The sequence below is a fragment of the Ambystoma mexicanum genome, chromosome 11 (genome assembly GCF_040938575.1).
Source record: "Ambystoma mexicanum isolate Mex_15411 chromosome 11, UKY_AmexF1_1, whole genome shotgun sequence".
Classification (NCBI taxonomy): Eukaryota; Metazoa; Chordata; class Amphibia; order Caudata; family Ambystomatidae; genus Ambystoma; species Ambystoma mexicanum.
Genome location: NC_090934.1, coordinates 1,447,798,245 through 1,447,815,895, shown reverse-complemented (window position 1 = coordinate 1,447,815,895; position 17,651 = coordinate 1,447,798,245). Strand labels below are relative to the sequence as shown.

Genomic DNA, 17,651 nt, shown 5'->3' with positions numbered 1-17,651 from the left:
TGTGTGCACGGGTCAGTTAGGTTGGAACAAGATAACACCAGTATGAATTGGCCAGGGGGTGAAGGTTGCTGGGGCACGCAGGTCAGTGGCTGATGCACAGGAGGGCATACCCTACAAAACAGGTTGTCTATGTGGGGTCATGGTGGGGTACCTTATCACGGCAGGGCCTGGTAGTTGCAAGGGCATTGATGCGGGGGAGAGGGCTCAGGCTATCCATTGGGCTGCAGAAAGTGGCCACGAAAGTTACTAATACACAACGCAATTTATTGGGCTGGGCACATGGGTCAGTTCGGTGGAATCAATATAACATCAGTAGTATGTAGCAAAAGGGGGATAAGTTTTGAGCCAAAAGACAAGTCAGTATGTACAGTAGCTTCGTGTATAGACTCCACTACTCGGGAGTTGGACCAGCGCCTCTTGGGAGCCTAACACGGCAGGGGCGTCTGGTGGTGGCAACGAGGGCTCCGCTTCCTCGAACAAATGGCTTTCTCTCAGCCCGAAAACACCTGTAAGGGCAGGGAGGTATCAGGCACGGAGGGTTGAGAGAGTTGTGTCCACGAAGGAGATGGTTGGATAATGCAAGGAACGGAATCGGACCAGCGCCTCTTGGGAGCCTAAAAACAGCAGGGGCGTCTGGTGTTGGCAACGAGGGCTCAGCCTCCTCGAACAAATGGCGCTCTCGCACCCTTAAAACACCTGCAGGGGCAGGGTGTTACCAGGCACGGAGTGTTGGGAGAGTTGTGCCTAGTAAAGAGAAGGTTGGAAGAGAAGGATGCAGTTGGCTTCAAAGCAGTGGTAGAACCAGGAGCCAGTGGTGCGAGAGCTGGTCAAGGAGGATGGAAATGTGGGGTGGGACTGAGGTACCCCAGGATCAGGCACAACTGGCAAGGGTGACATCCCTGGTCAAAGAAGGATAGAAGGACTGGCACCGGGCAGCAAGGTGTACACAAAACTTCTAGAGCTACAAACTAGGAACAGGGGGAGCCACGGTGGGCGGTAACCCACCTTTGGCGTGGCGGGTTGTGGCAACCTATGATAAGACAAAGACTCCGAATGAGCCATTGCTAAACCGGAAGGGGCTTCGCCCATTCTAGACAGCGCCTCCTGGGAGCCTAAACGGCGGGGGTGTCTGGCGGTAGCAATTGGGGCTCAACTTCCCCCCAACAAACGGCGCTCCCCCAGTCCGCAAAGACCTGCAGGGGCAGGCGGTTTCTCAGACTCGAAGGCCTTGGGGGAGTTGTGCCTGCAATCATTATGGAGGTAAAGGGGGAAGCAGGACGAGGAGCAGTCGCCACACCTTTTGGAACTAATTTTTAATACCTGTTTGCAGTGGTTATGTATATGTAAAAATAAATCTGCAGCCTTGTTATGCCAAACCAAAGGAAATGTCTCATGCAGCACCTTACTGGAGGGGAAACGAAAGGGGCTGACAAAATGAGTAATGTTGGATACAAACGGCAGAGCTAATGGACAAATGCCCAGGTTATGCAGGGTGAAAATGTAAAGGGCGAAAGTCGGCTTGCAAACGTGTACAGTGCCTTTTACACTCTGCAGTGCAAAGTGAGTAAACACTGCCTGGCACGCTGGCGCAGCGTTTACTTCTGTTTTTGAGCCCAGCTTGCCATGCTCGCATGCATAGCTCTCAACCATGTATGTCACAAATGCGGGTCAAAACACCCTATTTTGTTTTTGGCGGGGGAGAGCCCATTGAAGCGAATGGGCGTGCAGGAGGCATAGTGGGTGAGTCAGCGGTTTACAAGGCAGGTGACACCCGCCAAAAGGGTGTGAGTTGAGAGCAAAGCGCATGGCCGGTGGCACAATTGAAATGAGCATGTCGGGAGGGTTTAATTTCACTGGGAACACTGCTTACCGGTTTCATTTCAACTGGGAACACTGCAGCAGTGTTCCCAATTGAAATTTAACACAGGGCATAATTGTAATTGTACACGCTCCCTGCCAGGCTCGCGTGGCAGGGAGCGTGTACAATGGATCCCTATGGGTCCGCCTTCTTTATGCTGGTGCATAAAGCTATCAGACGCCATGCGCCGGCATGAACACCCATGCTGACGGAGCCGCAAGAGCATTTGTATGGTGGAGAGGAAGGAGGTGGCGGAAATGCAAGTTGCGTTCCGCCTCTCCTCTCACCCGTACAAATGAAAGAATATGAGCCATAGCGTAAATGCAAGGTGTAAAGGACTTGGGCTTTTACGCCTTCCATTCACGTCACAGCTCATATGAACACGAGCTCCATTGTGTGTTGACACTTAACCATGACCCTAGCACAACCACCATTATCTCTTTGCACTTATGTAATGGGTGAAGTTATGCTTAATTCTCTGGTACTCATTTAGTTCAATGTTTCATGGAACCAGTAATTCTAACGTGCACAAGTTTTACAAAGAAAAAAAAATTCGGCACATTTTAAAAATATATAATTGACGCAATAGTGACCACTGGCCTGATCAAACTTTACTTCTAGAAGCTAAAATCACCAGAATTTCAGGTGATTTAGCCAGGACAAACTTTGCTTGAACTTGTTACCAATTTCCAGCAGAGCTTGACAACATGGCCTCTAAAGGGCACACATGGGTGGAGCCCGTTTTCTAAGTTTGGCAGCTTTCAGAGAGGCAGGGTGTAATTTCTGGAGGTAGACTTAGGGAAATTAGGAATGGTTTAAGAAACTGGAGAGGGCGTAGAGTAGCAGAGAATGAAGAATGCTCTGTAACATCCTATTATGGAGCACATCAACATCGTTATGTGCAAAGGATCGAGCCATACCACAAAGGATCTGACATAGGGGAGAAGTCAGAGGCCGAAAAACAAAGTTTTGCTTCTGTTTAAAATTATTAGTGAATGGACATTTGATTTCTGTGTTCGCCTTTCACACATGCTTGTGGTGGCATTTGAAAGTAGTGACTGAGAACTCTGCCAGAGAGGCAGATTCGGTGTAGCGTGTGCTTACTCAACGCCGTGTGACACATTTAGTGATTTGAAGCAGGGGTGTTGCTAGGTCTGCAAAAGACCTGGGGCTACACTAATGTTGTAACTGTTGGGACTGGGGGCTAGCTGGCCTTTTAGTTGTAGTTCCTGAGATTCTATCCGGGGCTACAACCAAAAGACCAGGGGCTATAGCCCCCATAGCCCACCCCTAGCAACGCCTCTGATTTGAAGTAGGTTAACATCACAAGTGCCATCTGATATGATTTTAGAGGGAGGGACTTTCAGAGAGGGGGAGCAGCTTGGATGTGAGACACACACACCAGACCCAACCCCGGTGCTCCTCCCCATCCAGGCCCCTGTCTTGCTTTTTTATGGTACCTCTAGAGGTTTAGAGAAAATAGTTGTGATTGTTGGAGGCAGCAAGAAAAACCAGGCATTCTCTGTTGACTGCAAACAACACAAACGACGAAGAAAAACAAACTGTGTGCAGCTTGTGCTTCACACCAGGGAGGAGAAGGGAGAAGCGGGGGGGAATTCAAGCAAAGAACTTGTGCAAGGCTCACAATTGTATGATTTTTGTGGGATGAAGTAGCAGGGATTTACAGAGGTGGGTGATGCACCTGACAGTGCCCGTCTTTTGAAATTAATGGACAAAACATGTGCTTTCACATGACACCAGGGAAGAGTAGCAGGAGGATTAAATTATCCCTGAGGGCAGCTTCTGGGAGACTCCCACGTGCACAATGTTTGTGAGAGGAAGTGGCGGAGAGTCAAAGGATGTAGGTGATACACCAGTCAGTGGCCATCTCTTAAAGTGAGTCAATCAGATGCATGCCATTGTGTGACATCAGGGAGGAACTGCAGAAGAGGCAGAGAATAGCAGGTCCGCTTGTATAAGATTTGATGCTTGCTTGATGTTCATGGGAGGAAGCATCAGAGATGCATGGAGGCTGGTAACACAACAGTGTTTATCTTCTGACATGAGTGGACAGCACATGAGCAAACAGGTGACAACTGGAACCACAGTTGATGTGAAACTCATGCTGGCATTATTTTGTGGAAAAAAGTAGCAGAGGTTTTGAGAGGCTGGGGATACATCAGTTAGAATCTGTCTCTTGAAGTGAAAAGATAGATGAGGCACATGTCACCTGAAGCACCTGGGAAGAGGAGTGGAAGGGACAGAAATGACTTTACGGCATCCTGTCTGAGACTCATACTCACATCATTTTTGTGGGAGGAACTGGGAGAGATTCCAGGCCCCTGTGATCCACCAGTCAGTGTCTTTCCCTAGAAGTGAGTGGATGAGACACAGGCAATCGGGTGACACCTGAGAAGAGGAGTAAAGGAGCAGAATATCTTAGATGGTTGTATGTGTGCCATGCGATTTTGTTAGAGAAAGTAGCTGACGTTCGACAAGGCCAGTGATATATCAGTTGATACACCAGTTGTCTCTTAAAATGAGTAGAAGAGACACGTCTCATTGGGCGACACCTGAGAGGAGAAAGTGGGCGGAGCAGAGGATGACTTACGCTCATGTGTTTTGGGATGTGGGAGTAAGTAGAAGAGTTTCAGGGAGGCTGATGACACAGAGGTTATTGTCCATCTCTTGGAGCCAGTGGATGAGACACATGCCACCAGGTGACACTTGCAATTAGAAGCAGTAGGAGCAGAGAATCCCTCAGGGCATCTGGCGCAAGATTAATGCTTCATGATCCTTTTGGGTGGAAGTAAGGGAGATTCAGGAAGGTTAGAAATACACCACTCAGTGTCTGTCTATTGAAGTGAATGGGCGAGATACATGCCATTGTCTCACACCCGGGAGGAGGAGCATCATACTGGAGGTAAATCCTCCCAATGTCCACTGAAAATTCAGAAAAAGTGCTGGAATTACAGTGCTGGAATTACAGTGCTGGAATTACAGTGCTGGTAATTCTGCTGGTGGTAATTTCGCTGAAAAAGCCTCGTAGAGTCCAATGTACTCTGAAAAAAATTGGGATTTCCTCCACCCCTGTCACTTGTAATCCGGCAGTAATTCTGTCGTGCCAAGTGGTGGTAACAGCAAATTCAGTTGGCTGTTATTCTGGCGGATTTAATGCTGGAATACCACCCAATCCAAGTTTGGATATGGAAACGTCCATCAGATTGGTTTTCAATGTAAAATTAATCATAAAAGCTTTTGAGTCAGATCAGGAGAAGTGTGATCCATATGCTGCAGGTTAACGTCTTTAAAAAAAGCTTTCCAGTAATTTATGAAATGTGGAGCAGACCAATACAGAAATGCATGAAGGGCCGTTTTGTGATTCTCATAAAAAGGTCTCACTTCCATATAACAATGCGCATGGTTTTGAGACAGTTGACAAACAAACCCTCAGCAGGGAGTAAAATTATTAACGGGTAGACATCAATAGATCTGCTTTCGAAATAACAGTTAAATTGAGCAGGAGCAGGATCAGAGTAGACAAGTGTTTACATTTTGGTTAATTGTAAGAGGAGCTATTGCTTTTTTCCTTCTTTTGCACGGCGGCTCGGACTGGTCGATACAGCAATATGGCATTACTGAAGTGGAGGTCCAAAATGCTGGTGCGGGCCAGCTCTTTCAGTCACAGTGGGCCAGTGTTTTGGCCAACGTTTGCCAGTTTGGTAAGCTACTTCGCTGTGCAGCTAGTAGCTTTGACAATTGCTAGTGAACAAATATATTTCAAAATGAACACATTGGAACTTATTTTGACCTCCCCTTTCTCCCGCCCCACAGGTAGTGCTAAAACAGCCAGATTAGGGGCCACCTTTTCATTTGTGCATGAGTTGAGTTTATGCCCCATTCCCACCCTGTTGGTAGGGCGAATTACTGAGTGGTTGCTGTACCTCAGAATAGAACAGGTGTGTCACTTTAGGATATTGTGTATAGGCCTGGTTGGTTGGGCATTTGTGGTGGAGAGGCACACTTTAGCTGCTGCGCGTCCAGGGAATTTACTAGTTAATGATCACTATGTTGCTGAATTGTGTGTACCAATTGCTAGTGCTAATCACATCTCATTGTCTGTAGCGCTTCATGCTGGTTTTCTTACATGCCGTAGGACCTGAATAATGCATGTTGTAATTATCCTGTTTAGTGGTAGACAACTACTCAACCTCCTACAGTTGAATGGATGCTATGGCTTTGCTGGGATTTGACTCTAGATTGAATGGAGGGCTACAAGGTGACCAATTCATTCTCTGAACTACTCTAACTGCTTTATGACACCGTATGATGCCTACTTTTTTCATGAGCTTGTTGATTGTGAGTAAACCAAAATATTGAACAAATATGTTTAAACAGATGATAAGAGTTCCTTGGTCAGGCAGTGACCAGTCACAGAACCAGGATTTGGTGGTCGAAGGGGTGATGGACCCCTCATGGAGAAACCATAAATTGCATTTCACTACATTGTAGGTGGGGGCTCAGGGTGCACTGGGATAAGAAAGCAACATGGGTGGGGGCAATCAGCCTCCAGGATCCCCCTCTACCGCCCTTTCTTGCCCTATCACTGACACAGACAACATACACAACTGGGGTTCTCTGGCATGAACCCAACCTAACGCGTTGATTCTTATCTATGCTGAACTTTTAGTTATTAAGCTAAGGAGGGGAATAACTATGTTGGATGATTTTTGTTTTAAATGATGTATATCTAAATGTTGGGGCATGCTCTAATGAAGCAATAGAACCTGAGGAGGCGGGCAGTACCGGTCTGGTAATGCCCCCGGTCGTGAAACCATTTCTCAACTCGAGAAATAAAGCAAACAAAATGGTTGCAAGGGATCGGGGAGAAAGACTACACGTAGTTCCATCTCCCTTTCCATGGCGGCCTGCCAAAGAAAGGGACGGAACTCTTCAGGACGCGGAGCTCAGACCCACAGAAGGTGAGTCTTTGTTGGTCGGGTAATGACCCGGCAAGGGCCAATCAGATCGTTTGATACAATCTGATAGTCCCTTTCCGGGTAGTAATATTGAATTGGGAATGGGCTTACTCCTCCAAATTCCACAGCTGGTACATAAGGAGAATAATCATCATAGTTCTTAATGTTTATAGACAAATGGTCAGTTAAACTTTATCACATTAGTATTTCTCTATGAACACAATGTGACTTGAATGGTGGGTGACCAGTCTATCTTTGTATTCAACTTCAAAGACACTTGCTTTATAAAATAGGCAACGCATATTCTGATTTAGATTAGTTTAGCTTGTATTATATAGATTTCTTGTGAATACAATTGCCTTTATACACACCTCACGCGCCTATGCACCACTACACAGATCTTTGAGTTCAATGCACATGTGTTATAGCTGCTGTTTAAGCTGATTGTAGTAAATTAATTGTTAACTTTACACATAAAATGCCATAGAAACATTTCTATCAGGAACAATTTCTCACCCAGGATGTAGAAATCGGATTTATGGTACAAAATGTTCATTTAGTTCAACACAAAACGCAGATGTAATTTATGCAATGTAATCCGTGTAAAATTGTGTAACAATTGCATCAGAAAATGCAAGTGCTTTAAATTACTTGCATGACAGGATTTTTTGATGATTTTGTTGGCACGATTTTTAATTTTGCCGCTGTGACAGTTAACAAATATTATTGCAAACTGTTTGATATTTTTTCTTGTAAACCTTTAGGTACCCTTTTCCTGAAAATCTATTTTGATGTTTTTTCTTGTAAACCCTTAGTTACCCTTTTCCTGTAAATCTATTTTCACCTTAGTCTACCATGAATGCATCCACACTTTCTTTGGTAAAGCCCCTCAAGCACTTTGAAACACACTGCATATAGGCGCTATAGAAATAAACTATTAATCAATCAATCAATCTGCAAACAGGTGCCTTGCTTATTTTCAAGCCCCTTTTTATAACCGTGTTCCTTTTGTCTGCTGCCTTTAGCAGGGCATTCCGCTGTTGTACTCTTGCCTCTTACCTTCTACCCCCAACTCACGCCAAGGAACCCCCATATCTGACTCATACCGTCTCTTGAAACCCTGCACCTACAAGCTGGCAACCCCTGATCTTCGTTACAAAATGACTCACCTCGCCATAAAGTGACCAAAGAACTCATTCCTCCTCATTCTAACTGCTACTTCCATCAGAGATGCCTTTAGGATCATTATTTCTTTAGGAGAATGAACAGAGCCTACAATGACTTTGTATGGGAATTCAAGGGGTTAATACAACTTTACACCGGATCTCCTAGGAAAGCAACCTAGAAACCATTGTTTTTAAACCTTGTTGGGTAGAAAACCTGTGCTGTTTTTATTGTTGTGCGAGGTTGTAGGATTGTACTCCCTTGTTAGTTACACGAAGGGTTGAGTTTTTCAAGGTGGGACTAGTGATGAAAGTTGATATTATAAATAGGTGAAAGTTGGCACTAGAAGCTGAATCAACACGTGCAGAACTGGGGCTTAAGCTATATGGTTTATTGTAGGTTTTGATATTTGGATTAGCAGCAAGTTCACGGAAGGGAGAGGTGTTGCCCATGCCTCTTGTATTGGCATAAAAGGGTTGGACCCCCTAAGGCTTGCGCTGATAATAAGGAAGATGACGGTTTTTCTAGTTTTTCATATACAGGGTTAATTAGTGATTTAAGTAGGCCAGCCAAAAGGTGTTTCGACCCATCAGGGTCTTTCTCAAGGCTAAATTGATTCTTGGCTGCCCATGGTGGATGGGTGACTGACTTGCTGGTTGGACAATCCGGTTGGCAAACTGGAGCCAGTTCCTCGGCTCGGTTGAGGCTTTGCGGCGAGCCACAGGTATCTCTGGCTTGGCGATCCTATAGAATTTGGCTCCGGTGGGCTGCTGTACCTTTCAACTGACGTTCTCCTTGGCTGGTCTCTAGATAGTGACTACAGGGAAAAAAAAAGGTCACAGTGATAACAAATATGCTTGTTCTCTCATCTGAATAAAATAAGCAGCACATCATGAGCTGAGCTCGGAAGTGAGTGATGGGTTTGGGAACTCATTTCCTCAGAAACTGCATAGTGGGGGTTGCTTACATTTGAACGTAGGTGCAAACCGATGCGCTCCACGCAGTTTTTAAAAGGCTCTCTATGAAGTGCAAATGAAGGTGTAAATGTAGGTATAAGCGTCTGTACGGTTTTGTTTTTGTACTTTGCAATAAACTCTGTCTGCCATTTATGCATGGCAGGCACGTTTACAATGGATTCCTATGAAATCCTTCTGCATTTTCCTGGGTCCAAAAGCAGGTGAGTTCCATAGCATTTACACATGCGTTAAAATGTGGTGCTGATGTATTTGTACGGCGAAGTGGGAAAAGTTGGCAGGAAGGATATTCTGTTGCATGCCTCCTCCCGACCTGACGACATGAGCAAAATGTTTATACATGCGTTTTACACATGATTTTAATTGTACCTCAAGCCCATCACAGGCTCCAAGAGACTAAGCAATTTTAGTTTTGATCAATTGATTAAGTTTCAGTGAAAAACAGTGTCAACCAAGTGCTCCTCCAAGTACTGATTGCTTCCATGCCGGTGGGTCACAGGAGATACTGTCTGCAAGGCTATGGAGAGCAACATACAAGAAGAGACATAGAGAAAATGCTACTTACTGGCTCTACATGCCTCTAGAACCAGTTTGGGTAACCTGCAGCTCTGCAAACCTTATGGCTTACAACTCCCATGATCCCTCACAATTGGCTAAGCTGGCTAGGGCTGAGGAGACCAGATTATCTGTAGTTCCGCATATTGACCACGTCACCTCTTACTCCTGCTCATTTCACCCTGTTTAGTGTTCACACCTCAATGACGCACAGCATGTCACACACTCAACCAAGAGTAGCAGTTAAGGACACACTAAGACCAATTGATTCTGAAATGACAGATAAATGGGCAGGCAATATAAGTCTGCCAGTCAGTGCCTATTCCAGGAATACCTTATTTTCGTATTTCATTTTTCCAAGTGGGTTACAGTGCGAATCATTTTAAAGGGAATTGATATAAAAGGAGTGTGAATGCCTGTGTAGACAGGCCAAAGTGCGCGAGGAGAGACATTTTCAGAATGTTAATATGCTATCTGGTATATTTGGTTGTAATTGATTGTAATTCATATTTCTAAGGCAACAGCTCCCTCTAGTGGTGACAAGAGGTGAAGCGGGCAGTCTCTACTGCGCATGACTGCATGGAACAAACATACATCTGGCCTTTTATTGTAGTGTATGATGTGCACATTGCTTGTTACCATTTGTGCTAGCATTAAAATAAATGGATTAATTCTCTGCTTATAGAAAAAAGGGATGTCCTGTTTCTGCCTGTGCGTGTTTGTACGTGAGAGTGTTTGTGCATGTGTGGTTGTTATCTTGGAGCATTTGATACTGTATGGATTTTCTATGGGACTTATTCACAACGTATTTTGCAATGGGATTGCACCATTGAAAAACGTTTTGTGAATCAGGCCCTATGGCTCTAAATCTGGGCATGCTGTAGCGGGTCCCGCCGGCTAATCAGTGTGCTTTCAAATGAAGGCTCGGTTCTGCAAGTGGGACCGTGCTCATGCTGCACTCGCGCTCTCAGTCCTTGACCCTATGGCGCTTCTTTCCACCTGGCTCTTTCTAGAGATCTGTCAGTGGGCTAAGAAGCTGTTGGTCTGAAGCCAAAGACTCTAGAGAGTGGCCCTAAGCTGCTAAGCCTTCAGGCCATCTTTTCTTGCCTAAGTAGCAATATGCTAATGGTAGAAGCAAAAAGGCTGGTGCCTGCTTTGAAGTAACCAGAAGCTCAGGCAGCACTTCTGAAACTTGATCAATTCCCGCCTGTGCTTCCCTGCCCATCTCATTAAATGGACAGCACAGCTCAGTTGTTCTCTCTCATCTAATCGACTCCTTCAGCACACTGAGGGGTCAGCTGCTGATGGGAAGGTACATGCCATGGATTTTTGATTTGCCTTATTGAAGAGTATATCAAACCTGTCTCTACCAGGTACTGTTCACAAGTACAAGCTTGTTCCTTCCTTAAGAGGCGAATACAATCTATGTTTTCAGAATATCCACATGAAATACATTTGCATTAGTAAATCGAAATGAGTCTTTAGCAGAGCAAAGGTGGCTTTTAACTTTGCACATTATTTAAAGGTAGCCTGGTAACGAAGATCTATAATTCTGGGCAGTCAGGTGGGAGTGGACCGGAGTTGGAAATACATGAAATGAATTGTATTTGTGTGTAAAGAATAATATGCTGTTATTGACTCATTGCTGCTCTGACTGTGCTGCTTCCCTTTTGTAATAACATCTGTGATAATAGGTAGGGCTATTTTTAGATTTGAGAATTTTTTGAATGATTATTTCTATTCGCATTGATGAATACACAGATTTGCAATTTACAGAACATTTGATTCAAAATCCTACATTTTTATGTATGTGTTCTTTGTAATGTTTTATGGATTACTGAATCTGAAATCACTTTGATAAATGGAAATAGAGCATCATTTGTGGCCCATTGGCACTATGGCAATGTTGGTATCATTCATGTCGATTCAGCTCATGTGTTTCGTGGTGACAATTTGGGCGAACCCGCATGAAAAAAGCCAGACTTGCATGTAGTAGAACATGTTGCTTTAATGTGGCAGGCCACAGCTTACAAATAAACGCTAGCCTGGCTCCTTGGCCTTACAGACTACAGATCGATATCAAATGCAAAGTAATTAATTAATTAAACAATTAATCAATTCCTGCGCCTTATCTCCCTCCCACCCCCCTCAATTCGTCTCACCCTTCATTCCCTTTCTCTCCCCCATCTTCTCCCCAAGGTCATGCGCTCCTTCTTTCTTACCTCTCCCCCTTTTTGTACCCCCCAGCTAGTCTTTCCGTGCAAACAGTGTTACCCCATCCTTTACCGTGATACTACCACTTTTTGCTTCCCTCAACCATCCTTCAAAGGGCCATGTCCCCGGCACCAGAAAAACCCTCCCTTGAGGTGTTCTTTCTGACCCACCCCCGTCTCCCACTTTAACTCCAACCCTTTCTCACCAGCAACTCAAGCATGAGAGTCTGGAAAGCTTCCAGTGTTTTCCCTTCCTGCCCCACTGATTAACAAGAATTCATCCAGATAGTGCCGCACGCCACCAAACCCTGACCTGCAGATGAAGACCCACTGCATAAAAGAGCTAAAACACCAGAATAATGCACACGACACAACCCATAGGTATTGCTTTACCCACGTAAAGCTGATCCTCAAACTGCATCCCCAACAACCAAAAATCCTCGGGATGCAGCAGCGGTAACCGAAAAGCCGACTTAATGTCACACATGGCCAAAAAGGCACCACGCCCTTTTTCCCTCACAAGCCCCACCGCCTGATCCATACTCACGTAGGACACCCTGCAGTCCTCAGTGGCAATTAAATCATTCACGGAGATGCCCTGCGGCCACAATAAATGGTGAATCAACCTAAACTCACTGGCCACCTTCTAAAGTACCCCCACCAAAAGGAACACCACCCAATAACACAGCAAATCCACAAATGGTTCAAGCACCATTCCCTCTGCCACCTCCTCCTGCAGCTTTGCCCTTATCACATCCAGTCTCTCACGCGCCAACTTTAGGTTTTCTGCCCACCGCCAAACCCTGGTAACCTGGAACCCCAACCTAAAACCCTCTTGAAAGCCTGGACCCAAAATCCTGGCACCCTCCGGGTAGAAACAAAGCCATTTCACCAGAATGTCTAGCTCAACTGAAGTATAAGCCTTTTCCCACAACCCATCACCCCACACCTCGGCCCCTACCTCTCTCTCCTGTTGCAAAACATTATGTAACAGGGTGCTGTCCTGCGCGCCTACTACACTCATTTTTGAACCTGCACACTGCCCTAGAGCACCCTTCCCATCAGGCTGCGGATGGCTGTCCTCTGACTCCTCCCGCCACCCGATCCAGGGAGTGGTGACCAAGAAAGGGCCAGTAAGGCACAGGAAAACTGCTCGCTGTGTGAAGCATGGGCACTGGGCACGAGGGCGCCATCCACTGCAACCACAGGACCATATCAATCTCCCCCAACACTGCCCTCTGGTCGTCTCCCATTCTTGCCCTGAACTCTTCATTGTATTTTACCCAGGTGAATCCTCCAAAATGAACAAACGCTTTTCTAATAACATCAAAGTACCAAAACAATGCTGCACACCTCTCGGGGTATTTCTCACAGTAGACGCTAGTGTATATTCAAAATGCTGACTTCCAATTCTCAATCATAACCGGCACATGCGGCCCCCACCTCTAGCTTCTGCCCCTTCTCTTCCGACGCCCCCTCATTTGCTCTCACTACTCTGCGTAAGAGCTTGAACACATGCAAAAACTTCCCGGACCAAATCTTCTCCTTTGTAGCCACCATAAAATGTGCCCCCAACAGCTTTGTAATACCCATAAAGGGTAACTACTTCACCTTCTCTGCACTCTCCACAGCCCCAACGCACTAACATCTGCCACTGCCTGCATCACCTCCATCGGCACCTTACCCGTCTACACCTCTAATGAGTTTACACACCTCCCTTCCACCCTCAACAGGGCACCCGCTGTCACACGCCCATCCTTCACCCCCACCTCCTGTGCACCCGCACTCACCCCTTTTGTGCCCCCCAACTGACCCCCAACCTAAACCACACGGCGGACCATTCCCTAGCATGCTCACCTCTTAGCGCCCTGTCCTTACCACCCAGCCATACCATCCTGACCTCAACACCGCCATTCCTGCTTTCTTTCCTCAAAGGGCTCCTACTGCAGGTACAGAGAACATCAGTGGGTATCTCCTGCCGACCTTTCCCACACTCTCTCCATTTCCCCATTATCCCCATCCCTGTCCCCCAACCCACCACCCCTTCATCCCACCTCCCCATCAACCCACTCCCCACAATCCCTCTCCCCGTACAACATCCATTCCTCCCCCATCCTCAACAGCCATATAGCAGTCATGTTCTGCGAGCCCGCTCGAGTCAGACGGGTCCTCACCATCCCAGCACAGGGCGTCCACCCCGATGCTCCTCTGCTCTCTTCTAAGAGGGGCTACACCAACCCCTTCCTGCTCTTCTCTTCTTGGGCGAGGAGTACCGCCTTCTGCCCTGCACTTTGCCATGCTAGGGGCCGTATGAACCCTCTAGGCTGCCCAATACTGTTTGTCGGAGGGACCGCCCTGAAGCCCTCTCCCTCCTCTTCTCTTGCTGAAACAGTGGTGTTCTGTGCCCTCTGCATTCATCACCGCTGATTGGGGAGGCAGTCTGATGCCTGCTCCTGTCCCCACTATCTACCGGGGAGAGTGTTCTCCTCCTTCCACCTGCATTCTTCTGCAGGCATTTTCTACCCTACCCCTCTTCCCCATCACCCCATCCCACTCTTCCCACCCCCTACTATCACCACTTCCTCGTCCCCTACCCACCTTTGTCCCTATGCCCACACCCACTCCTTTCCCAGCACCATGAGCCCTAACCCCACACCTGACCACCTTTCTCCCCTCCCCCCATCCCCTTGCTGCCCTCCTCAGCATGGCCACCCTGCTCTTCCTAGCTCCCTCCTCCTCCCCTCTCCTCTCCCCGGCAATGAGCTACGAGCCAGCACCGCTGCCCGGGTCCCGTCTGAAGCCGCTCTGCACTGGAGCATACCCACATTAGGCCCCCGCGCCCCTATTACCTCCTGCACCGCCCCTCCAGCTGGGCTTTGGACACCCTGCTGATAATGCTCAATGCCTCCCACAAGGCCTGAGTGTCCACGAAAACTCCCCCATAATATGACCCCACAACCTCCAAGTCCTCCCAAGTAATGTAAACAAAGAAACCACTGCTATAAGCACCACCACTAACTGCACTGTCCCTATTCTCCTAACTCCTCTTGTTATTATTATCTCTTTAACCCCCTCTTAGCGACCCCCCCACCCCAACTCACCCTGGGCACCCCCTCCCACCAAGCTTATCGCACCCCAAACGGGGCCTGGCTGCCCCACTAGCAGAGAAACGCACCGCCCCTTGGTGGACCGGGGGCTACACTGCAACCCTCCCTGCACCTGTGCAATGGGGATCACGTAGCCAAGCAGACGGCTCACAGAAGTAATTTCCGTAATCTTTACTTCTTTGATTTCCCTTTTGTACTAAAACTTTTAACTCTCAAAACTCCCTCCCAACCCCTCCCGCACCACAGCTCCGGCAGCACTGCCTGTTGCCCTCTAAACGTGGCATGCTACTTACTGCCTGCCAATGACACACTGGGCTGCGCACCTCAATGCCACCTGGCAGCCTGTTAAGTGCACCCTACAGTCCCTTCTCCCGGGTGCACCAACAGCAACCGCTCTGCGCCCCTGCCCCAGAACCCCCCAAAGGCTTACTCCCGCCCAGCAAGGCAGTCCCCCTTAGCCATTTGAACCCAAAGCCGTCCGGCCTGCCTCCCCAAGCAGACATGTCCAGACTGTGCTCACCATCTGTGACGAAACACAGGCTGGGCAATTCAGACCCGAACCAACCAGAGTGGGAAATGCTTGAGACCTGCACCCCACCCATGGCCCACCGCTGACCTGACCAAGTGCAGAAGCATCCAGAGGTCCCGGACACTGGAAAAGGGTGATAAGCCCACTTCGCCAAACTTCGTCCCATCTAACTATATTCACTTATTTTAACTTTTTTAAATATCCCATAACTCCTTATCGTACCTCCTCTACCCACCTGTTCCCCAAAGACTCGACACCCACTCATACCGGCCTACGACCAAGCAGGGAAGGTGCGTTAGCAAACAATGGTCTGAACACGACAAACACCACCAACCGTTGCTTTCTCCCGAACCTTCCCTGCCAACTTTTATCCCCAGGAAAGGGGTGCTATCCCCCAGACCAGCTCTCTGGCATGTACAGCGCCCAAATTACCCCAGGGGAAATGCATACGCGTACCCCCTGGGGGTCACCCTTATGGGGAAGTGGAAGAGTTGTGAGAAGGTCATTTGAGCTTAAAAAGCTGCCCAGGTTACTTCCACTAGCTGGAGGCAACAATATGCATCAGCTGAACAATGTACTATACATCCAATGCTTGTGGACATGCATAGGGACTCTATGTGGAATACATGGGGCTTCATTACGAGAATGCTATTAGCTATTATTAGTTCCGGGCTCCATTACCGGGTTCCTACAACGGGTACTTACCGGGTTACTCCGACATAGGAGGACCCAGTAATTCCTCCTTGCAGGAGCCCCCATAGGGCTCAATGGGAATGGGGAGGGAGGTAATAACGGGCAACTTACATCTGGCCCGTTATTGCCTCCCACTTCCCCTCCCGGGACCCGGAAAGCACGCCTGGTAAAACCAGGCGTGCGATCCGGGTCCCGCGATGGGAAGCTCGTAATTGGTGCTCCCGGAATGAAGGGGGCCGGTCCCGTACCGGCCCCCTCCATTTTGGGAGCGCCAGCCTTATAATGAGTCCCATGCTGTCTCTGTTGCAATTATTAGTGTGATTTGCAGGGCATGGAATAACTACAATGTTTTCTCCTCTCTTGCAGGGCTGATAGTTTACCTGGGAATGATGCTGGGCGCCTTCGTGTGGGGGGGTCTGGCAGATAAGATCGGAAGAAGGAAATGCCTGATCATCTCCCTGGCCCTCAATGCCGCCTTTGCGTTCCTCTCCTCTTTCATGCAGGGATACGGTCTGTTCCTCTTCTGCCGCCTTATTTCTGGATTCGGGTGCGTCACAACTCTTTACAATCTCTTATACGAGTTTTTTAAATGATATCTTGTGAGAGGTTGATTGGACAGTTCGATGGACGGTGTGCAGCTATCCTGCAGTAACCTATGAGTGGAAACCCCTATTCCCCCATCCCTGTTAATCGTGTGTGGTTGGAACTACAGCTCCAATGAATGACTGGGGGTGGAACTAAGACTATAATGTAAATGAATGTGTGTGAGCCTGACCTTCCAAAAGACAAGTATGAGCAGAGAATGGGGATTAGCAGGAAGCAACTCTGAGTAGGGATCTACTCGGCTTCAGATCTGTAAACAGAAAGCTGAATAGATCCAGAGTGGCCTTCGATTTCACTGAAGTTGTACACTAGTGTTCATTGTTGGTGTAGTTTGGTTTTAGCTTGTAACGTACTGCGCACCACCCTCGCTTTGCGGATTGAGTTAGCATTACACAGGCCATTCCAGAATCGCACGTAATGTTTGAACCACCTTGAGAGGGCTCAATTCCTACAGAAAGTGGCAGTGTAATTCTCTCTATCCCTCCTATTTTCCACTTGAATTTACTATAGTCTCTCATGGCCAACTTCAGGCTTTGTCCGCCCCTGATTCTCTCCTCTTCTCTTTCTTGGATGTCCCATTTTCTCCAATTCCTTCATGGCCACCTCACGTGTGTGACAGAGTACGGTCTGTTATTGGTGTTACCTGGATCTGAAGGGATATTGTCTAACAGAAGAGAATACAGAATAGGAGTGGCTTCAGTTTGACGCATGGGGCCGAATTCTTATCAATATAAAGCCCCCGTAAAATGTAGCATTTTCACGTTTGAGTGAAGTGTAAAACTGGCACATCAAACATGTGCAGCAGTTTCACTGAAGCTATGGAATGGTAGAGCTTGGCATAGTGACTGGAAGTAGTCGCCCCATGTACTTCAAGGGGAGCAAGCCCGCTTGCGACCAATGTCAATGTTGTATTTTCATGTTAACATGTATCTTGAAAATTCTGGTTTCTGTCACGGATGTGTGGACTCGCCATAGA

General features: G+C 47.4%; 1 protein-coding gene across 2 annotated transcripts in view; it reads left to right on the top strand.

The window, feature by feature from the left end:
• Positions 1 to 17,651, top strand: part of SV2B (synaptic vesicle glycoprotein 2B) — a 535,790-nt gene that overhangs the window by 388,474 nt on the left and 129,665 nt on the right. For both annotated transcript variants that reach the window (XM_069625079.1, XM_069625080.1), the window contains one exon: positions 16,439 to 16,619. In XM_069625079.1, the coding sequence (XP_069481180.1) occupies positions 16,439 to 16,619 (181 nt within the window). The remainder of the gene's footprint in view (positions 1 to 16,438; positions 16,620 to 17,651) is intronic.